Genomic DNA, 24,783 nt, shown 5'->3' with positions numbered 1-24,783 from the left:
CACACACACAGAGAGAGAGAGAGAGAGAGAGAGACAGGGAGAGGGAGAGGGAAAGGGAGAGAGAGAGAGAGAGAGAGAGAGAGAGAGAGAGAGAGAGAGAGAGAGAGAGAAACACATAAACGCACACAAGCATGCATGCTTAAAAATAAATCTTTTTTTAAAAGGTGACAAACAGATTGTGCCTCTACATAAGGATGAAGTTTGTGAAATTTGGTATTTATCTTCAGTTAGCTGCTCTATGTGTATGTGCATGCCAGGCAATTAAGATCAAGAAGGACAGTGTTCAGTAACCTTAATTTGGATATCTTCCAAGGTAGACACAGAAAGGCATAGAGTAAGATAGAATTACCTGTTTTTCTGTCTACTTTAAATCTTGGATAACAATTCCATTTCCTAAAATTCTTTTGAGCAGCTTTCTCTTTATTATACAACTCTCTCTTCTCAATGTCTGCAGTCTGAGAGGCTAGCTGTTCCAGTTTAGACACAAAAGTTATCTGTGTGATGTTGGGCACTTACCTAGTGTTCATGTCTTTATCTCTAAACTGAAGGAATGATATGGAGTTGTTGTAAAGGTGTCATGAATTGATTGATGTCTAATGCTTAGAAGAGAGTATGGAATCCTAAGTGCTCCTTCACCTTTAGACATCCTACACATGCCACTTGTATGTTTTATGTGTTGCATTCTCCAGACAGGTAGTTATTCTTATCACAGAGCTATGGATATACAATATTCCAGTGTCATAAAAAAATTTTAAAAACTTTCTCTTCTTCCAGAAAGATTAGATTTGTTTAGAAGCCACATTTATACATTCACATGCAATCCACTCTAGACTTTAGAGTTGGGCTGAAGTGATGGCTCTGTGCTTCTGCTCTTCCAGAGAATCAGGGTTTGATTCTCAGAACCCATATGGTGGCTCACAACCTTCTGTAACACCCATCCTAGGGAATTTGATGCCATCATCTGACCTCTGAAGACACTGCCAACAAATACATGGAGATAAAACATCTGTATACATAAAATAAAAATAAATAAATCTTTAAAATAAAAAACTTAGATGTGCCCTGAGTCGAATTCAAGTAAAGAAAGATTAAAGGTTCAGAGCACCATTTGTCTTGTAAAATCTACTTGATACTTTCCCTGGCATGCCTATTAGGCAGAAGGAGGGGGAAAGACATTGTTAGTAGGGAAATAAAGACAAATAGCATGGTCTCTATTGTTTGTGAAGCTCTTGCTATCTAGTGGGAAAGGCAGAGATGAAGGAAGTACTGTGTCTGAACTAGTTCACGCTCCACTCCCAGCAACTGTTTACCATTATTACAAACTTCATAAGCACTTGACACAATAGTAGTAGTATTATTATATATTTGTATTTGTTTCTTTACCTATCTACCAAATTTTCCAAACAAGGAACTCAATTGTAATACTTATTCATTCTTACAAAGATTATATGCATGCTATCTTTACATATGAGTGTAATATTTATTAACTGATATTAAGTAAGATTTCAACATGAAGAGATAAGCACTGTGGTATGTACCAAACCTGAGCCAAGAAGAAAACACCTCACCCTTGCTTAGCAGACCCAGCATGTTTCCAGAAGCAAGCCATTTCAGAGGCTATTGCTACATTTCAATCTATAAATGTCATTATTGTCTTACTATGAAACTACCAGTCTCTTTCCTGATATGCAAGGATATTCCTATCTGGAAAGACCCAGAAGTGGATGCCAGGAAGAGAAGCTGTCAGCCAACCAAGACTGCTATGATATTTGCTCCATAGCCAAGACATTACAGAGGTATACAGAAGTGTCTCCACACAGTCCTACACTGGTGAACATTGGTGCCAGCAGCAGTGAGCCATATACTCATTATCAGTCCTTCCAGAGGCTTCCCTCCCTCTTAGTACTTCCAAAGTTTCTACTACATTACCTTCTTGTCTTCAAATCTTCATCTCAGTCTGAATGTTGAGATGACAAGTGAGCATAATCCTGAAAACCATCTAGAGTTCACTGGACAAGAACTAGAAAAGTACACCATTCATCCAGTGAAAGAAAGAGACTCAATTCTCGTTTCTTTCCTCTGACTTCTCTCCTCTTTTAGAGATCAGAATTGTGTTTTAGGGGAGCTCTTAAAAGTTATTCATAAGAAAAAAGCCCTGAAATATTAAAAATAATTGTTATATTATTTTATTATATATTATTATAAAATTAAATATGGTTAACATACCATGAAGATATTAAGAAAAGAGTAAAAATTTAACTGATGCTGTGTACATTAGAGACGCCATTTCAGAGCCAAAAGCCCAGCATGGTGCAGGTGGACAGGAGGTCCTAAATTTTTGAAATAACATTCAAAACCCAGCTTTCTGTGCTCATGAATCTTTAACTAAAGACCTTCTTTGTGTCTTTTCCTTTCTGAAACATAGCTCAGGGCCCAGGAATGTGATGTTTAGCCCTCAGTAGGAACGCTTACACAAACAGTTCCTTGAAACCCGGCATAGAGCCCGATCATAAATTTTATGATGTGTGAAGCGCATGTTCAAGGAAGTATTCATTAGTAAGGCCATAAGTTAAATGAGGAAGGGTGGCCCATGCCTTATGTGCTCCATCATTTCTATTCTGTTTATGTATGCAGACCCAAGTGTGAAACTGACATTTGTTGTTAATGTATTCTCCGGACAAATGTTTGACTCTAGTCAAATGTATTTTCTTTTGCATCCCCTGACAGTTCTCTTTTTCAATTGGAGGAAAACGGGAATATGTTTTGAAATCACTCTCTGGATGTTGATGTTTAATATTCTGTGAGGACATCACAGAATGCATTGTGAGGCACATTTAGTGAAACACAGAATTATTCCTCTCTGATAATTAAATTAATCTACATTCAAGATCATAGGTGGGATTTGACAAGGAGCTACTCACAGTGCTATCTCTGCAAATCACATTTTAAACAGTAAAGCATGTTAATGGCTTATATTCTGTTACCAGTTTGCAGTTGCCTTTGGCCTTCTGTCTCTGATTTCAGCAAGTCATTAGTAGATTGTTCAAAACGAGAGATCTGATTTTGATATTTTAAATTTAAAAGTTAGATGAAGCATTTGCATGACCTATAAGAGCTCTCGAATTCATCTCAACACCACAGAAAAATGAAGAAAAATAATCATCACACTTTGATAGTAGATGTAATTATAACCTCAAAACATGTTCATAGTGATAGTATTTTGAAGCATCAGGTTATATGCTGAAGTCACCATTGGGATCTGTAACGTGGGTTTAGCCAACTAGCACTGAAACTTGTTAGCTGCATCCCTTGGGCTACCCTTCCCCTTTTGAATTCGGCAGTACTAAAAGTATCTGTCTCATATATTTGTTATGGAAATTAAAAGAAATAAACCTGTAAAGGATCAACCTCCATGTATGACTCCTAGAAATTATTAGCAAATGTTAGCTGCTGCATTATAATTATGAATCACTATGCGTCATTTGTTATAATAGATTCTCTCTATAGACTGATGACACAGTTACAAATGAGCTGCAGAGAGGATGTAAGAATTTCTCTTTAGAAAATTAAGCTAAAACACAGATTAACAGAAACAAGCTGGTAAAAGGTAGAACAATGATTCAAAGTCAGATCATTCTGCCAATTTTGTCACTTTTGCCACTTTTCATTCTCAGATGCCAAGTCTAAGACACCAGTTGTATACAAGGGTTAAATATTAGATAAAAATTGAAAGCAAATAAACTAAAAAATTATTATCCTATCATAGTGACCATATAACAAATGTCAATATGATGTGAGTAGCTGTGGTTCAGGACCACACAGATATTTCCATAGATTTGGAAAGTTCTACTGAACATTATCAAGTTAAGCATCTGCCTATGCTGCTTTAATCACAATACAAAACACATTAACCCTAGCCCTAACCCTAACCCTAACCCTAACCCTAACCCTAACCCTAACCCTAACTCTAACCCTAACCCTTACTAGCACAGTAAGTGGCTCTCTGCATTGGCATGTATCTTCTCACTGCTAAATCTACTAACCCTTAAAAAGATTTCTGTTACAATAGAAATAGCCATGTTGACCTTGAAGAGGAAAAGTACCACGGAATCATTCTTCATTCTTTTTTTTATTGGATATTTTATTTACATTTCAGATGTAATCCCCTTTCCCCATTTCCCCCTCACTCAGGTACCCCCTATCCCATTCCCCCCTCCACATTCTTCATTCTTAAACTAAAGGCTTTAGGGATGGATTTTGTTTATAACATGTTTCCTGGTTGGAGAAATAGCATTGCTCAAGATGATAGTGAGACTCTGAGTTTGCTCTCATCCTTTTACTTGTTGGGAGAGATTGCTCTGCTGAGACTGTTTCCTTCCCAGTAAAGAAAGAGCACCAGTGGGTCAGCTAGCATGCCCTCTGAGTTCCACTTCCCTTTAGAGACTGTGGTTTGCACGTTCATAATTTTTATGTCTATTTTCTCAAGCAAACATATTTATGCACACTTCATCATCACAAATGAGAGAACAAAAAAAAAGGCATCCCAGCCTTATCAGCTTTGGACTGCCACCCAAGGGTCTGTGTATCCCAGGGACACACTTTCATCATGCTGACCCTAAGGAACAGCTTGATCACAAGAAGAAACAAGAGGAAAAAGAATCTTTATCTGTGCTCTCGCCAGAAGAGTCATAATGTTGTTCTAGTGTAGAAACCTAATTTTATCACTGTTTGGAGTCAGATGATATAACTTGCCTATTATACACACAGTATCTCATGGTGGCTTTTAGACAGTGACTGGATAGAGAAGTCTTAAGGATAAAGGTATCAAGTGCCATCATCTCATCAGCTAATCAATACTCTTTGAATACATGGGATATACTTAATACAATGGTAGGCCAAACACATAGTAGGCAAGAGTCATATAATAGGTAAAATGTCAAGGAAGAATGATTTGATGACCAACATTCCTGATATGATCAACATTTAGCAAACACTGTATGTCAAAGATCAACTCCAATGAACTGTGTTTTCCTTTACTGTTAGTGTCTTACCTAAAAACAACGTAATCTAGTTTTTTCCTCATTTTTTTTTAATCCACAGAATGTCAGTACTGGGGCTCAGAGCTCCAGCTGCCTACCCTGAATTTTGAAGATGTGTTAAATGATGATGACCATGCATACAAATGGCTTTCCAGTCTCAAGAATGTAGGCATTGTGAGACTCACTGGAGCAGCTGACAAACGTGGCGAGATCATAAAACTTGGGAAAAGAATTGGCTTCCTGTACCTTACATTTTATGGGTGAGTTTTCAGGCAGTTTGCTTTCTGCCATGACAAATACAGTTGGATCTATTTCCAAGAGGGGGTGGGCTTTGATTGCAAGATAAATGAAATTATTTTGAGCTTATATTGTAGACAGTGTTACAAGTGAAAGAGGTCTTCACAGCCCGAAGTTTACACACTAGTAGCACACAGTCATATTTAGATGTATTTGGTTTGGCCCACAAGGCATCAAAATAAAATAGAATTAGTTGTCAACACTTTAAAATTCAGAGGTTCAAAATTTATGTGGCCTTATCTTTTCTTGAAAAATCAAATCTAGCAAGACTAAGCCTAAACTTAGCATGCCAACAATCTACTGAGCATAAACAGACTGCACCTTGAATCATTTGCTGGAGTCTTCTACCTCCTCAGACCTGCAAGGCTGTGATAACACAGGAGAAGTTGTCCCTAATGTAGAGTAAGATGTACAAATGATCAAGAACATTAAATCATCTACCTTTAACCATTTCAGTGAGTTTATTCATAGCAAAAGTCTGTCATGTTTGAATATAGACAACCTATTCCCAACCATTAGCATATGAATTTACTTACACTGTTATTAAGTTTGCTTTATATAAAATGTATATAATAGTTCTCTCTACAAGAATTAGTGCTTCTGTAGATTTTGCAATACTAGTAGACCAATAAATGGGAATAAAATGTTTGAAATTATTAAGAGCCTCAAATTTATATTTTTTAATTCTTTTAAAGTCTCTAAAACAGAGGTTATCTTTCAGTATATGAGTAGGTAATATGAAGCTCAAAGAATCAATTTGTAGTCCAAATTGACACAAGTAACAATAAAGAAGGCAAAGTATAAATCTACGTTACGTCTTTATGATCTAACTTTACTTCACTGTTAACAACGTGAAGAAAATACATGAAAAGGTGCTTTGGAGGTTGGACTAAACAGAACTACTCAAAATAAATTTTTTATAGGTTGTATTGCTTAGTTTCCATTTAGAAATAACAAACACTGCACATTATTCCAATACACTGCACATGTTCATAACAATTACCAGTTTTGTGTCTTTTGGAGTTTCCTAGTAGAGCCCAAACCATACATCCATCTAATAGAGGGTCAGAATCTTAATCTTGATTTACACTTTGACATATGTTTTGGTTTGTTTCTACAGTTCCTATAATAGGGCTTAATAACTTGACCACTGATCTAATATTGTGAAATTTCTTGGAATAAATAGTAAAGGACCATAGTCAAAACAAATTAGACCTGCTACTTCTCCTGATTCCATTTATCCAAGATCTTCACACGCAGCCAGAGTGGCTGATGCTATCCTAACACATTTTCCCCATATGATGGAGACTTGCCAGGATCCCTCACAGTGTACACATGTTAATATATTTCTTTCTTACCACCTCACCTCAACAGTCCCCATGTATTAGCAGAGTTTCTGCCACCTTTTCTGCAGTTTTTAATTCTCTGAGCTCCATAACTAGCAGAGGGTTTTGCCACCATGCTGGTTTTGTTTTGCTTGCCTATTTCGGACATGGCTATTACTGTTGATGTTAGGAAGAACGGGATAAATTGAATATCTTCTTTGAAATTAGCCTTCTTTTCTACTCTCTATCTCTGGAATGTTGATATATTGAAATTCAGGTTACATGAGAATTTTTTTAAAAATATTCGGGGATTTTATTAGTGTTGTAAGAGCACCTAAAATAGCATATCTCTGCCAACAACATGTTGGAATAGGCCTACAACTACAGGTGTCTGGGGCATAACTTCAGAGTGTTTCTTCATCAAGAGTGACATTTGACCTCTGCATTGGGACTTTAGGAACTCAGCAGAGGATTGTCATGTGCAATCACAGTTGAGAAGTTCTGGTTGAGAGGATAGGACCCTGCCAGACATACAGGTCTCCACACCAGTAGAATTTCAGGTGCTATATAAGCTCTTAACTCTCACAATTGCCTGTCACAAACATCTGTTATACTCTTAGGAAACAAATATCCACTTGTTCTTTTTCACTTATATATAGTTACAAGCTTAGAGAATTTTAGATGCTTGCGATGTAAGAATAGCTATATTTAGTTCTTGGCTAGTATCTCAATGGTTGGTTGATTTGTAAAATAAAAAAAAGAGAGAGATTCCAGATTTTCAAGCGTTTTTCATATATAGTAGGCAGAGATAAATGCTTACTGAACAAATACATGCCTAGATGTGTTTAAAAGGTTTCCAAATAGAATATGAATACAGGAATTATCGGAGCATTCTATAATTATTAATTTATGTTCAACTAAATCAAAATGGTAATTAGAGGACAAAGTACACTTCAGTTTCCATATCTGTACTTTCTCGGTTACTTGTCATTATTCTGCCAACTCATCTGCCAGGCCATCTTCTATACAATATTGCTTCATGCAACTGTGTGTAACACTCAACAATCCTAATGCCCCAGTGATGAAAGCTCTACTGTTAAGGACTTGGAAAAACTCCCACTCTCAGTTTTATCAATTATATATGGATATGGAAAGAAGAATTCAAAAATTGTAATTTTTCAGGATTTAAATCTTGATTTAGACAAATGAATTTTATAAATAATGAAGAAAAAGACTCTCATTCCTACCCACCAACAAAACCAAAATAATTAACTTTCAGAAGCCCCTTGGAAATATATAAAGAAATTGTTAATGAAGAAATTATTTTAACTTTATGATATAATTTAACCCAATCATTCTAAGCTACCCTTTTCCTCAGTGGTGACATCTTCCATGATTTTAAATTAGAATAAATCATAAAGAAACAATTACTGTCAATGAAACAAAATGTTTTCACATTCTGTTACACATATTAATATGTATAAGGAACTATGCTTGGCATTTTGTTCTAAACTGGGCTTGAGTTTTTATCTTATAGAAAATGATGTTTGCTGGTTAATATAAACACTTCATTTGGCTTTCTCTAAATAATCTAAAGAAATAAGATTCCACAAAAAACAAAGATCAGACTTTAAAGAATCCAAAGACATTTTACATTGTAAATGAGGTAATATTTTAGCTCACAAATGCCAATAGAAGTTTGAAATTGAGGGGTCAAATTCTCCCTCAACATAGTGCAAAGTAGGATCAAAATGGTGCAGCATCTAACTAACAAGATGGTCTTTAAAGAAACTACATTAAGGAACAGAAAAAATGGCTCAATAGTTAAGAGCATATGCTGTTCTTGAAAGGACCAGAATTCAGTTTCCAGAGACTTTGTTCTTAGGCAGCTCACAAGCATCTATAACTCCAGAAGATCCAGCAGTCACATCTACTCATGTACACAAACCCACACACACACACAAATATGCATAATTTTATTTTCAAATGAAAAAATGTGTATGTTATGTGTATACTTACGTGTGACATCATAAATACCTATTTAATTGACCATGCTATGTTAGAGCCATCTCTTCCTTACCCTTATGCTAATTTAACTCAGACATACACCATTCCCTCTCATGCCTGTCATGGACTAGTAAAACTGAGACATCCGTATCTCATTATCACTGTCACTCAAAAGTTTTGACTGCTGAAAATGTTGGGTAATCAAGTTATGGTTTTAGGACCAGCTTAGTGCCTTTGATGGAGTCAGCATGTAAGAGATGATGGTAGACATAGTCGTTCCTTTGTTGTTTGCTCAGAATTGCTTCACTCCCTTCTTTCTAAACTCTCTTCACAGGACACATGGTGCATGCATGCTTTCCATCCCTTGCCATATTTTCTTTTGACACACAATTCATGCCAAGCCTGTTTAGGATTGGGGGTTTTTTTGTCTTTATTTTGTTTTGCTTTGGTTTTTTGTTTGTTTGCTTGTTTGTTAATTTTAGTCAGCTTTTGGGTTGGGTTGCTTGGTTGGTTGGTTGGTTGTCAGTCAGTTGGTTTTTCTTTTCTTGTTTTTTTTTTTATTCTCTCTTCCAACAACTGTTTTTGGTGTGTGATCCTTTATCTGGAAGCCTCTTTAGCTGCTGGGAAGGAATCTCCCTCAGCCAACCCTGCTCTATGAGATTAGAACCTGTGCTTTCTTCTAAAGTCCAGGCATTATGATAGAAAATAACATCTCGTTACTTCTCACACAAATAAACAAATTTTGTATTCTCAGTGGCCAAGGAGGAAAGAGGAAATGTAAGTTTTCCTCTTCTCCATTAGTTAATAACATAAAATAGTTACAACCTTTTTGTTGACTAGTCTGACTTTATTTATAATGAATTCAGTATATAAAAACACTAACACAGCTATAAGCTATTCCTATTGATCATTTGCTAGTGTGTGCAGTGTTTAAAACTATAATTTTATTAAGACAATTTTGGGAAACCTGAATGATCTCAAATAAGAAAAAGTATTAAACACTCAAATTTTCCATTTTTACTAATTGTGTGACTACATGAACTAGCTGGCTATGCCAGGGCAGAATTATTTACATAAATGCAATTGTGGGTCATAAAGTGAAAGAGAAGAATTAGGAGGAAAGTGATCCAGTTTAAGCAATTAACCAGTCACCCTGCTGTAATCCTTGAACCCCGTAGATATCACTGTCATATTCATATTGAGTCTTTCTAGTCAAAGTGGGGACCTGATCAGGATCATACATCAGTATCAACTAAATAATCCACACACAAGTTCCCACTAAGTGAGTTTTTAAGCCTAAGGACTTCCATCAAGTCAAGACTTTAAAACTTCTTTCTTAATGTTGTTAACAACTGTCTTGATTTCAAAAATTAACCTCATGAGGAACTCATAGCAATTCTTCATCAGAAAATTAAGCACAAGAGGCAAAGGCTTGCAAGCACAACTGCCTAGTTTACTTTCTAGACTGAGACTAGAAATGTAGCTTTAAATTTTGGAGATTTTGTTTCTCTAAAAATGTTTTATTCACTGAAGTCAGCATACTGCACAGGTACACAGCATGAGAGCTAGACTGTGTGAGGAATGAACTGAAAGTCAAAGCATTCAGAAATTAACTTCAGGAATAAAATTTAGAAGATGAGGCACAGAGAGAAAAATGGTTAAAGACAATAAACATGATCTTGATGTTTGTCCAATGCTGTCAAACAACACTTACAAGGACCCCATCATAATTAAAATATATAAATTCTTTGGCATACTTTTTCTAAAGACTTTCGAAACAAACTAAGATCTGAACATTGTAGGGCATCCGTATTAACTTAGTCCCTGGAACAGAGAGTTTAATCGTAGATTTGCTCTGGGCTACTTGTAAGTGAGAAGTCCAGCTAAGCCTGTTGTATAATTTCCCATAGCTCTGTTTCTCCTCGGTTGAGGGCTTGGCCTCACCCTTCTGGAGTGTTTTAATCCCTACCATGCCTTCTGAGATGCTAGGATGAAAGTTTGCTGGAAAGAGAATAAAATACTGCTAGTCCTGCCCTGTTTGACATCTGTACAAGTGCCTTGCATGCAGACCTCATCAGATGAATAAAATCAAGCAAAAACAAATTAGATGTTTCTAGTGGGCTGTCTGTCAAGTACACTAGCCAGAGAGCTAAGAACTAGAATACTGAAATAGAGTCTAGGGATTAAGACTGGATAGCCTTCCCATCATCCATCGGACTTGTAATGGTCCTTCAAAAGCTGTCTGTAAACCAGGCCAGCAACATGTCATACACTAGGTTGTCTTAGATATGTGGATGTATGAGTGAAATAGTCACAGTCCCTGGCATCCATCCCTTCAGAAATTGTTCCCTCCATTAGCACTCCCTTCAAGTTTGACTTTGAAATACCTACTTGTTTGACATGCATATTACCAGAAAATATTGCTAAAGTGTGGGGACAAAATTGGAAAAGAAAAAAAAAGCTAATCCATTTTGTTGAAATGTCTAGCCAAGAAACAGTTTGGGAGGGGTTGGGGAGGACTGGACTACATAGCCTGTCTTGAAGAAAAATGGTTTTTGGAGTATGGAAACCAACCTAGAAGTGATTCAGACTTGAGAGAAAAACAAAGACTTGTCTGAGTTCTGAATTTAGTTGTAGTCTTAATCTATGTTGAAAAGACTTACCCACTGGAACTTCATAATGAGTTGTTTTAAATGCACCACTGATTGTAGAGTTTGAGGTAGAGGAAAACCTTAAAAATGAATATTCTTGTAAATACTGGGGTTTCTTAGGCAGTGTAACATGGAGTTCTGTTCCTACAGCCATTGTTCATGTTATCTGCCAAGAGCCAGTCCCTGGGGATCTTTTTGTGGTATTACGTTTCAAAGTAATTAATGCTGCTGCCAGTAAACCCACGTGACTATGAGGTCATCTCATGAATGGAAGAAAAAGTAATTGTTGTGCCTCATTCTCCCCAGAAATCATTTGAGTAAATCAATGAAGTATCCTGTTTAGGCAGCAACTTCTCCGAAAGTCCTCTGGTGCCCATGGCAAGCCGTTGTCTCTAAGACAAGAGAAGTGATTTTGATAAGACATCTTTTATGACTTAAATATTAAACTCAGATTCTCTGCAATACAGTACTGTGAATCTTCACAAATCCAATAATAGTCATTATCCACATTTTGCAGGTACGAATCTGAGCCAAACAGGGTTACTTGCCTCAATATCTCACCCTGTTTTCTTTGCAACACTTTAGTTTGCGTTATTTCCTGTATGGTTTATAATGCTGGAATTTTGGACTGTCAAGTCTGCTTTCTGGGAGATAGCTCATTAGTAAAGTTGTTGCCAAGTAAGCATGAAGACCTCAGTTCAGATCCCCAGAATCCACAAAAATCCAAAGATGAAAGCATGCATCTGTAATCCTAGTATTGAGAAGGCAGAGACACAAAGATGTCCTGAAGCTTGCTTGCTCACACATACATGCTCATAGACACACTCACACATACACACATTCAAACACACCACATTTCTTTGGAGGAGTTATCAAAAGTTATTCTTTTTTTCAGTGCATTGAATTCTTTATCTTTGAAAATGAAGACCTTTTGGAATTCCTTTAGAGCAATATTTTGTAATTCATTGTTATGGTTTGTATATGGTTGGCCCAGAGAGTAGCAGTATTAGGATGATGTGTCCTTGTTGGAGTAGGTGTGTCACTGTGAATGTAGGTTTTTAAACCCTAGTTCTAGCTGCTTGGAAATTAGTCTTCTCTTAGAGGCCTGAAAATGAAGATGTAGAACTCTCAGCTTCTTCTGCATTATGCCTGCCTAGATGTTGCCATGTTCCCTCCTTGGTGATAATAGACTGAACCTCTGAACCTGTATGCCAGCCCCAATTAAATATCATCCATATAAGAGTTCCCTTGGTCATGGCGTATGTTCACAGCAGTAAAACCCTAACTAAGACAGAAGTTGGTACCAGGAGTAGAGTATTGCTGTGATAGGCCTGTCCATGCTTTTGTGTGGAAGAATGTGGATTTGGAAACTTTGGATTTGGAAAGCTGTGATATGCTTTAAGTGGAGCTTAATGGGCTATCCTAGTAGGAATATGGAAGACTTTATAGCTGAGAGTGATTTGAACTGTGTAGAGCTGACCCAAGACACTTCAGTGGAGAAGAATTTCATTACTTGGCCTAGAGACTGTTTTTTGTGGTATTTTGGTAAAGAATGTAGCTGCTTTTTCCCCTTCTCTGAAGAGTCTGCCTGAAGCTAAGGTAAAGAAATTTATATTACGTGCACTGAAAAGGAAGAAGTCTCAGCAAATCCCAGTAAAGACTTTCTTCTCTGATTAAGTCTCATATGAAGAACATTTTGAACAAGCATAGCATAGCAAGCTGAGAAAGAAAAAATACAAAATTTATGGTTTAAGTATTAAAGGGGCACCAGGAAGTAGAATGGAGCTGAATACTATGTTATAGGAGATAAAAGATAAAGGGAGTGGTACTTTGGGGCAAAAACCTACCCAGCTAAGTTTAGATTCAGGCATTAAAGGTGATACACACCTTTAATTCCAGGAGATAAAGCCAAGCATATCTCGGAGTTCAAGAGTAGCCTGGGATAGAGCAAGTTCTAGGTAAAGAAAAGCTTAAATACAAGTGTGGTGGTACACAGTTTAATCCCAGGAGACAGTCATGCAAATCTCTGAGTTCAAGGTCAATCTACAGAGCAAGTTCCATAACAGCCAAGCTTACTCAGTGAGAGACAAGGAATTTGGAATTTACCCAGCTGGTTTCCTGTCTTGCTTTGGAGGTTACAGTTAAGTGATTGGATGACTCTCAGAGGAAACTTTAAACTTTGGACTTTTAACATTGTTGAGAGTGCTATAGACATATAGACATATATAGACATATGGGGATTTTAGAAGTTGGACTAAATGCAGTATTTTATTATGCCATGGCTAGGTATGATCCCCATGCATTCCTGTGTTTGAACAAGCCTATGGAGGCTGGGGAGTAGAATGTGATGGTTTGTATATGCTTGGCCCAGGGAGTGGCACTATTAAGAGGTGTGGTCCTGTTGAAGAGTAGGTGTGGCCATGTTGGAGTAGGTGTGTCACTGTGGACATGGCTTTAAGACCCTCATCCTAGCTGCCTAGAAGCAAGTCTTCTAGCTGTCTTCAGAAGAAGACATAGAAATCTTAGCTCCTCCTACACCTACGCCATGACTACCCCAACATGGCCATCCTCTCACCTTGATGATAATGGACTGAACCTCTGAACCTATAAGCTAGCCTCAATTAAATGATATCCTTATAAGAGTTGCCTTGGTCATGGTGTCTGTTCACAGCAGTAAAGCTCTAAGACACTCGTGTTGGCAGAGCTATAAAAATCTGCAGATGATAAGGAGTTTTCTATTTCTACCTAACTTCACTAAACAATTTTTAAAAATCTTCTATGAAATTTTATTTTTTCAACTTTATTGCAGTATGGTTTTGAAAAATGTATAAAATTAGTAATATACAATGTAATACATTATCCAATGGTTAACAAAAACCTAAGTTACATATTCACCAATGTTTAGATATGGAGGGGGTCTGTGTGCATGCAAACTGGATACACTTGATAATCTATGTCCCCGCAAATTTCATATATACCATGCATGAACAACTGTAGTGAAAATACTGGAGTTATGCTTTATTTCTAGATTAATTGGCAATATTTATGTGAACAATGTTTTACCTATGTGTATATGTGTACACTATATATATATATATGCCTATAGGCCAGAAGAGAGAATCAGATCCTCTGGAATTAGAGTTACAGAGAGCTATTAGATACCGTGTGAATGCTAGGAACCAAACCTGGGATCCCTCAGCAGTTTTGTACTTTTAACCAATGTCTCCCCTTCCACCCATCCCTAATTCATGGTAATCATCATCTGTTCCCCAATACTGAGTGCTCTTGGTATAATATAACATAAAGTCACATAAAATAAAAGCACAGCTAAATTAATTATTATCAGACAAATGCTCTTAAACGAGATCCATGTCAAAAAGTAGACCATTGCAGCCACCACAAACCCCCAACCACGTATCTTAAGCAAAACTAAACTTTTAGGACCACAACATTTGCTTCTTTGCTGTCTTGGTTTAGTGTCATCAACCCTCATGTGCTTTCTTTGGTGTGACTACTCAAGTTTTCAATTTCCTGGATTTGTTTGTTTGTTTGTTTGTTTGTTTGTTTTTTATGTGCTGTCATAGTTTGAGTAAGCATAAATTTGCTGCTTAGCCCAAGTCTTATGTCACTGGGTCTGTATTTATTTTGCCTGTCTGAAACTCAGCCTCTTGTAAATTTCTCAGGAAAGACCCACGGGAACAATATTCTCTGGATTCTTGAATGTTGACAGCAGCTTAAGACTTTTCCTTCTACTTGAAAATTGGTCTGGCTAAATAAAGAATTCTTAGTTCACATGATGTTTAACAAGTCAGGAGAATTTTATTGGTAATCAAATTTTATTTTCCTTATGAGTAATGTAATATCTCTACCTGGACAGTGTTTTTTTTTTCTTTGAAGTCTAGTCATTTCATATGCCATGTTTTGGTGTGGGTTATTCTGGGGTCAGTTCTTCAATGAGCAGTTACAAGTTTTCCTTTAAAATCTCAAGGTTTTTTTTCTTGAAATTTTTCTATTTATTCTGTTTCTTTGTTTTGAGTTTCATCTTATGGAAGTCCCATCATGCATGTGTTTAGCCTTCCTATTTGTTTCCTTTCTTTTACCTTACTTCATTCTTTCTTTAATGTTCTTTATTCATTTATTTATTGTGTATGTGTTTGTGCATACACATGTGAGCAACTACTTATGTCTAGGTACAACACAAGCCCTTGAGGACCAAATAAGAACATCAGATGTCCTAGAACTGGAGTGTTAACCACTAGATGTGGATGCTGGGAGCTGAACGCAGGTCCTCTGCAAGATCGAGTCCTCTTAGCCAATGAGGAGTCACCTCTCTAGCCCTCTTTACTTAATTTCAAAGTCATCTCCTTTTTAATCCCCTAGCCACCTAAACATATTATCTGTTGTATATATTTCATTTCTCATGGCTTCTAGTTTGGTATTAAAGATTTTTTTTTCTGCGTATACCACTCTGTATTTGAGTCTTGATTAAAGATGTATGCCACCATGCCTGGCTAAAAAATGTTTTTTTAAAAAAATAGGAAAATATGATACTTTCTGACTGTGGGAGGCCACATCTACCTAGAGGGGAATGTCAGTGTTCTCTTATCTTCTGACTTGCACTGTTTTCTTCATAACAAACCTCAGAATGCTCTGTTGCTAGTTTCATATGAGATTAACTTGAAAATAAAAATAACAATGAAAAGGAAAGATGTTCTAGAAACCTCAACTTAGGATTTTGAAGCTCAGTTTCAACACTATAACTCAAAGCTTTCTAAAGCAGCTTGTTCTTCTCCTGAACTGGCACTTGCATAACCTTCTTCACTCTTGGTGTGGATGATGTAAGCTCAATGTGGAGACTGTTCTTCAGAGAGGAGTTATGTCATGGAATGGAGACTTATTGAATCAATTTCTAAGATTTATGATAATTAATCCCACACCATGCCGTGGACCTCTTAAACTCAAATATTCTGAAATGAGGAGCTGTCTCCCTTCACATTGCCATCCCCCACTGCCTCACTGAACTAACAGTGAGTATCCACTGATGATCTATGCAGACAAAGCTGTACCCCAAAGAAACCTGGATACTACATGTCTGCTATACATTTCCTAGGTCAATCTATGCTTTTGCCTTAGATCCTAAGCCTCTGCATTTAATCATTAGTTTTCTAGTGGTATAAAAAAGCAGCAAAATGTGTTGAATGGCAGCATGAAACTCAAGTACAAACTGGAATGCTTTCTAGGTCAAAATCCCATATTTCTTCAAACACTAAATTGAGAGAACAGTTTGAAGAGGAGGTCCTTGGTCACGTAAAGGCTGGATGGCCCAGTGTGCAGGAATTTAAGAGTGGGGAGGTGGGAATGGGTGGGTGGGTGGGGGCACACCCTCATAAAAGCAGGAGGAGGGGGGATGGGATGGGGATTTCTCGGGGGAGGAGAAATGGAGAAGGGGATAACATCTGAAATGTAAATAAATAAAATATCCGATTTTAAAAAATTAAAAGAGGGCAAAGGATGGCAGCTCTGTATATAAAGCACTTGCTGTATAAGCACAAAGTCAAGAGTTCAGATTCCAGCACCCAGGAAAATGTTGGGTGGGCATAGTGGCTTGTGTGCAATTCTAGTGCTCAGAAGGTGAAGACAAGGATTTCCCTGAACATGCTGACTAACTAGACAGCCAGATTAACGAGCTATGGGTTTAACTGTGAAATGATTCCACAATGAAAATAGTGAAAAGTGATTAGGAAGGCTCCCAGTGTCAACCTCTTGCTTCTACACATGTACGGTATGTGCTCCCACATACATTTGAACATGTATACACACATACACTAATAATAATCATGCAAAAAAATGAAAAATACTTAAGATATAATAAAAAAAATTCTGAGCAAAGTTAATCACAGTGTTGATGGACATATATTTGAGTACTAAGACTAATAAAATGCAAATAAATGATAATTATTGAAGTCATGATTCTTGTTATTTTACAAAGGAGAAAAATGATTGTGACTATAACAGGGTATATGTAATAGTTTCAAGTTTTATATCATGACCTAAGTAGTAATTTCAATAGTTTAATACAAGTTGATCATTTTCCATGTGGAACAAGAATAGACCAAGGATGCTAGCTTTTGTCACCACTATTAAATAGAGTTCTGGTAGTTTCAAATAAATAGGATATGGATAGAGATAGATGATACATACATACATACATACATACATACATACACACATACATACTGATAGATGATAAAAGATAGGTAGTTAAATTATAGATAAACATATAAATCCATAATAGATAGATAGATAGTTATACATAGAACAGAAAGATAGATGATAGGAAGGTAGGTAATTAGATGATAGATAGATAGATAGATAGATAGATAGATAGATAGATAGATAGATAGAGGAAAGAAAGGAAGAAAGAAAGAAAGAAAGAAAGAAAGAAAGAAAGAAAGAAAAAGAAATCTATAAAAACTGCTACCACAACTAGTAATTGAGAGCAGCAAAGATGCAGTGTGCAAGATGAACAACTAAAGCTTAATTTTATCTACATATAGAAGCAATAAGTATTCTGAAAAGTAAATTAAGCCAATTGAATTTCAGATAGAACCCAGATGAATAAAATATCTAATAGAATGCACCAAGGAGGAAAAAAATCATGCAATTAAAATATAAAAATCCCTAAAATAAATTGTCTTAAACGGATGATAAAACATTATGTGTTTTTATTGAAACATGTAATATCAGTAAGACATTAATTCTACCCAAGGCAATCTAAAGTCAATGAAATCTCCACCAAAGTTACCCTTTTCTTTCACAAGTGGAAAAAGCAATTTCAAGGAGCTGCAAATAGGCAAAACTAATTTGTGATAATCACTATTGGTGCTACTGGAATAAAGCAGAGAAATTATTTAGTTCAGAAGTAAATCTATTCTTTATGGCCAACTGACTATCAGAAAAGATATCAAAGACATTCAGTATGGAAATAATTGAGTCTTCAGTAAATGGTGCTGGGACAACTGAACATCCATGGGTAAGTGAATGAAGCTGGATTCTCTAACGCAAACTCTATACAACAACAACAACAACAACAACAACAACAAATAACTGCAATGGATCAATCAGTGAGGTAAAAATAAGCTATAAACCTTAAAATTCTTAGAAGTGAGCACATAGGCAAATTGAATGATCATGGCTTGAGTTTGTAGCTATTACACTGAAGTATAGTCAACAAAGAAAAGGTGGATAAGTTGGATTTGACAAAAATGAAAAACCTATGAGCAACAAAATACATTCACTCACATTGGGCCTCATCAGGTAAGAACACTGGCTGTTCTTGCCAAGGATCCAGGTTCAGTGCTGATCCAGGTTCAGTTCTAAGCAATCATGCCAGGAGATTCTCAACCACCTGTAATTCTAGTTCTGTTACTGTTACTCAGTAACATCTGTTCCAGGGAACCTGATGCCCTCCTCTGGCCCTGAAGGCATTGGATACACATGGTGCACATACTCATAAATACATGTATATGCATATACATATACATAATATAACAAGTCTTCTTTAATATTACAAGAAAATAGAAAAGGCCCATAGAATACATAAAAGTTTTCACAAATCAGGTTAATCAATAGTCTAGTATCCTTGCTATATAATAAACTGCTTTGATTCAACAAAAAATATGTCAATCTAAAAATTGGAGATTTGCATAGATGATTCTACAAAGACACACAAGTGTCCAGCAAGTACATTGTGAGATACTACTTATAAAATTGGTCATTAGGAAGATACAAATCAAAACCATAATAACACAACATTAACTAAGTAGACTATAATAACAATATTCAGAACTTAGGCACTATAAACGTATGTATAAATGTGAGTGACTTAAAAATCTGAAACATTGCTAGTTAGAATTAAAATGGTACGTTTGTTATGAAAAATAGTTTGGCCATTCCTCAAACAGTATAGCACAGAACAATCATTTGATCTTCTATTGTACTCTTATGAATATATTTTAAAAATTAAAAACAGGTGCTCAAATAGATACATGAACACATCCAGATCCGCACTATTTGTAACAACCAAAAAGTAGAAACAGCCTAAATGGACAAACTAATGAAAAATAGAGAAACACCCTATATTCTCTCCATTTAAGCAGTGCAGAATTCAGCCACCCATACCACACAGCAGAATGTTATCGGCTATAAAGGGAAGTGATAGAAAAACATGTGCTTTAACACTGTGAATGAATGTTGAAAACATTAAGCAGCAGGAAAAAAAGTTGGGAACAGAAGAACAAACAACAGACAAGCTCATGTGTAGTAAATATTCAAAATAGATAAACATATAAGACAGAAAGCTGATCAGTTATTCTCAAAGATCTAGAGGAGAACAAAATGAGAAGAAACTATAGATAAGAACTTTAAACTGCTACACATCTATTACTGTAATAAAATATCATGACCAAAGCAACTTCTAGAAAGAGAGGTTTATTTAGGCATACAGTTCTAGAGGGATAAGAATTCAGTGTGACAGCATCAGCAGGCATGCGGGCAGGAACAGGAACATGAGAGCTTGCACCTTCAGCTGTGAGTGTAGAGAGAAAATCTGCAAGTATAGCAAGGCCTAAAGCTCTCACAATGTACGTCAGTAACATCTTTCCTTTCATGAGGCCATACCTCATAAGCCTTCCCAAACAGTAGTCATCTACTGGAGACCAATTGTTCTGATACACATGTGCTTTAACACTGTGAATGAATCTTGATAAAATTATGAAGAGTGGAAAAAGTCAGGCACAAAATGACAAATAGTATACAATCTCATGTGTAGTTCCCTATGGGGAACATTCTCATTCAAACCTCTACAAGGCTTTAGCCATGAGTGAGCATATGTTTTTAGAATAGCTATACTCAGAGGTGTTACTCCCATTTGGACATACTAAATGCCACCACCTTGTTCACTTTTGAATTGTTCATTTTATATTGTATGAATTTTCTGTAGTAAATCAAATGGATTAAACTTGTAAAAAATGACTCATGATCCCAATATGTACCTCTCTACCAATCCTCTGGGAGAGTCTAGCGTGTATGTTTTTCTTTGGTGTCTTGACAGAAGAAGTACAGAAATGCCAGTTCAGAAAGAGTCACTTAAAAGAAAGAAAGGTTAAACTTTTTCTGGCTGTTAGTCATTAAGTTAATTATTTCATAAAATGGAAACTTTCCATTTCCCCTCTCATAGCAAATGCATTGTAACACGTTTCCTCTGGCTTAGCGTCAACCTTTTAAAACACATATTTCTTGTATTTTGCAGACACACTTGGCAAGTGCAGGACAAGATTGACGCCAACAACGTGGCTTATACAACTGGGAAGCTCAGCTTCCACACTGACTACCCCGCCCTCCACCATCCACCTGGGGTAAGGTGAGCTTCAACTCATTTTCCACGAGTCAGGCCAAGAAAAAAAATGTTCTCCTGGACTGAGTCTAGATTATATGCCTCATTGCTGGATATGTCTTATGTCCATCTTCTTGTTTGAGACAGAATCTGAACTCACAAACATCTTGTGCCTAAGTTCTGAATGTCCTCACTTTTTAAAGGAAAAAGGACATTTTTCACTCATCTTTCTTCTTGGATATAACTGTTGGAGCATTATGCTTTCCCAAGACGGATTTTAAGACAAGAATATATCTTTAGTTTTTCTGCACATATATCACTCCCGCAAGAGTTAATCAAGAATGAAATGTGGAAATATAGTGTGCAGTCACATGGTGATCTCTTGTATCAGCAAATGAATTAAAAACTTTCCAAATTGGGGTTGTTGGAGCTGGCTCAATTGATAAAAGTGTCTGCTGCACAAACATAAGGACCTGTGTTCAGATCACCCAGGTAGAAAGGTGTGGGTGTGTGTATGTGTCTGTAAACCCAGCTCTGGGAAGGCAGAAAAAAGCTCTCCGAGGCATGCTAGCCAGCTAGGGCAACCAATTGTTGAGCTCCAGGTTCAGTGATAGACCCTGTTCCTAAAATACAACGGAGAGTAGTTGTGGAAATGTTGACCTGCTGCTAACACACACGCACACACACACACACACACACACACCTCATCAATTTAACAGCTTATAAGAACAGTATAGGAAGATCACTTGACGTTCTGCCCCATCCGCATCATGCATTCGCATGGGCATGCGCACACCTTCACATTCACCTGAATGCATCAAATACACAAGGTTGAACTGATGGGCAGTACATGTGAAATGAAAAGCTTAACAAACTACTTCCAGAGAATGTAGGTCAATGGTAAGAATGCTTGACCAGCATATATTAGGCTGTTCAAATCCTGATAATGATAACAATAATGAATATTAACATTATAATAAACAGCTAGATACTCTGCACATGTGTTTTTATTATTTGAGCTGTGTTCTGCTAAGAGGTTATTGTTTTCAGTCATCTGGCTCTTGTCAGCTGCTAAGTTGGCCAGGAAACGGCTCTCTTCAGATGGTGCAGAGATGGTTTGCCTGGTTTATTATCCTCCAACAGGCTAGCCTAGTCTTTCTCACATGACAACTGGCAACATTTTCAATGAGTAAGCCAAAGCATGTGTGAGTTCTCAGGACCTAGGCCAGTAATCAGCATAAGGTCTTTTCAGTGATGTTTTATTTGTCTACGCAATTAATGAGGCTAGCCCAGACTGAGAGATAAGAAAGTGGATTGCTCTCATGAAAAGCTGGAAAATGTATTATAAAGTGATGGCAGCATAAGGAACAGAATAACCATGTTCTTATTGGATGCTCTCTCCTATTGCACCCACAAGATTGCTTGCCAAAGAAGCAGCATTGTGCATAGCAGTTTTACCCACGAGAATCTTGACTTTTGTCCTCATCTTTATAAATCACCATCTTCCTAAACCAAACACATTTTTACAAAATCATTATTTTATTAAGCCAAAAAACAGATAGAAAACTAAAGACAGTGTAGACCTCAGTTTTTAGCTTAAGTGAACTGAACTGAAACAACCACATACAAATCCGTATCTTCAGAGATAGATAAAAAAGTTGGGCAGTTCTTGAATTAATTAAGAATGAATGGGCCAAAATCAAAATGAATTTTTTTTGACCATCATCATAACTGAACGTGTTTTCCCTGTGCCCTGGTTCTTACCCATTGTTCTTGCCAGAATTAGTTAGCTAAGCTAGCCTAGTATTTGGCTTCATATGTTTTAAATTATTATGTTGATTGTAAAACACCACATGATTTCTCTGAACCAAACGACAACCGAGAAATGACTCCTCTGATCACCTTTTGGGACAAGACCTGGAGAAGGAAAGGAATAGTGAGGCTTGTTCTGAATGTGATACAGAGACACTAAACCACTCAGTAAATTCTGTCTGCTGACAGTTGCTTGGAGATGTGGAATATAGAACAACTTAAAAGAACGAATCTGGATAACTAAAAGTCCTACTTGAGCTATTTTATTTCTTTTTATTATTGGATATTTTATTTATTTACATTTCAAATGTTATCCCCTTTCCCAGTTTTCCCTCCGGAAACCCCCATCCCATCCTCCCTCCCCCTGCTTCTATGAGGGTGCTCACCCACCCAAACACCCACTCCCACCTCCCCACTCTGGCATTCCCCTACACTGGGGCATGGAGCCTTCCCAGGACCAAGGGCCTCTCCTCCCATTGATGTCTGACAAGGCCATCCTCTGCTATATTGAACTTTTAAGTTATCTTTTGCTTTTTGTGAATTTGAGTTTGTTTCTAAGTTAAAACTGAAATCCTAAGGGGGGGGGGATGCTCTAATGGCTTCTAAAATATACCACAAATATAATACAATGCTTGACGTCTTCTCAATATTTTATGCTTTCTCAGAGTTTTCAGTTTCTTTACATGACTTCTCTTAGAAATCCTTTAGGGTAGACAAACTTGATCATGCCTTGCTGTATTAGACAGGAACATGAAGCATAAGGTTTTCTAAGACAACCACTAATGGATGAAGAGCCTGGAACCTACATCTCTGCCTATATGTTTAACACACTATTATGATTCAGAACTGAAGTTAGTAACTTGCACAATATGTAACGCAATAGGTTATTTATAGATATTGTCATATTTTATAAACTCTTCAAGAACAGTAACTGAATCTTATACTACTTTATAGCTTAAAACTTAAGACATCTTGTGCATGATAGAAACATGAGCAATCTTCCCTAGAGAAACCATAAAGTGTGCAATAAGCCAAAGGAGGCATCCAAAGCCAACAGCTTTCCATAGTTTTTAAATAATGAATTCCTGACTTGTTTTCATTCTAGCAGATAAACATATATAGTCTGTCTGTGTCATTGTGAATCTTCCACTTTGAATTATGAAGAATCTTTTAATACCAAAGTTTGATCTTTTCTTTAACAAATAGAAAAGGTAAATGTTCTTTTCAGTATATTTGAAATTATATGGAAAATTACTTTCCTGGTAAGGGTTCAACTTGATCAGGATGAGAAGACACATCTTAAATGACACACAGATGTGGCTTTGCTTACTTTTTTCTCTGGGCCAAAAGTCACATGCTTCCATAAGGAAATATTTACAAAGGAATTTTTTTATTCTGAATGATTTATGTGAAATGAAATTGGGTTTTATATATGACAGAAGTATATTTAGCTTTTGGATTAGTGGTGAAATTATTGTCAGACTCTATAATCTATTTTCTTTTTATAAGATTGTGTTAAAACATACCTACACAAAAGAAGATATTATTTGGCCTACTCATATGTAAAAGATATCAACTGGTCTTTATTAAACTAGCATTTGAATCAGTGGGTCCATTTTGGCAAAATTCAAAAGAATTTAAGCACTGTGATTCTCTTAAGAACAAAGTTGTGTTCTTGTTGTATCTTTTGGAGCTCTGTAAACTTGTAGCTGACGTAGCTATTTCTCCTTTGTGTCACCATGTTGCCTGGTTTCTCCTTGACCTGCTGAGATAGCTTTTCTAAAATGACTTGTTCAGTTTACACACATACTTTTCAAGGTTAAAATGTTTTCCATTTAAAGAGCAAATCATTACTAATTTGTTTGAGTTATCTTCCAACATTGGGAAATAAGAATTGACCTTTTGCATATGGAGACACATAAACACCTAAGACTGAGTTTCTATGATTCTATAAAAGGATCCCCTGAAATGTGGGGGACTTTTTGTGCTTTGGATTTGTGACAAATGAGCCAAAGATTGAGTTACCATCTTTATCACATATTAACTGAATTTTGTTATATATTTTGATGCCTTTGTATTTCAGCCTCTCCATCTTCAAACGGAAGACAAGTTTATAAAATTCTAAGGGCTGTCATAAAAAGTAATATACAGAAAATAATTATTATTTGAGAACAGTTTATGTATAAAATCATAAGAATTGGTATAAAACCTGAGGCTCAGTAGATAAACACCTACCAGGCATATGTGAAGACCAGAGT

At 36.5% G+C, this 24,783-nt stretch overlaps 1 protein-coding gene across 1 annotated transcript in view; it reads left to right on the top strand.

Moving 5' to 3' along the window:
- The window catches only part of Bbox1 (gamma-butyrobetaine hydroxylase 1), a 44,867-nt gene that overhangs the window by 12,846 nt on the left and 7,238 nt on the right, over window positions 1-24,783 (top strand). The window contains exons 4-5 of the mRNA XM_028767133.1: window positions 5,101-5,299; window positions 20,630-20,735. Of these exons, the coding sequence (XP_028622966.1) occupies window positions 5,101-5,299; window positions 20,630-20,735 (305 nt within the window). The remainder of the gene's footprint in view (window positions 1-5,100; window positions 5,300-20,629; window positions 20,736-24,783) is intronic.

Source organism: Grammomys surdaster, unplaced genomic scaffold (genome assembly GCF_004785775.1).
Source record: "Grammomys surdaster isolate TR1022 unplaced genomic scaffold, NIH_TR_1.0 170, whole genome shotgun sequence".
NCBI classification, from domain to species: domain Eukaryota; kingdom Metazoa; phylum Chordata; class Mammalia; order Rodentia; family Muridae; genus Grammomys; species Grammomys surdaster.
This window is presented reverse-complemented; position numbering and strand designations above follow the sequence as displayed.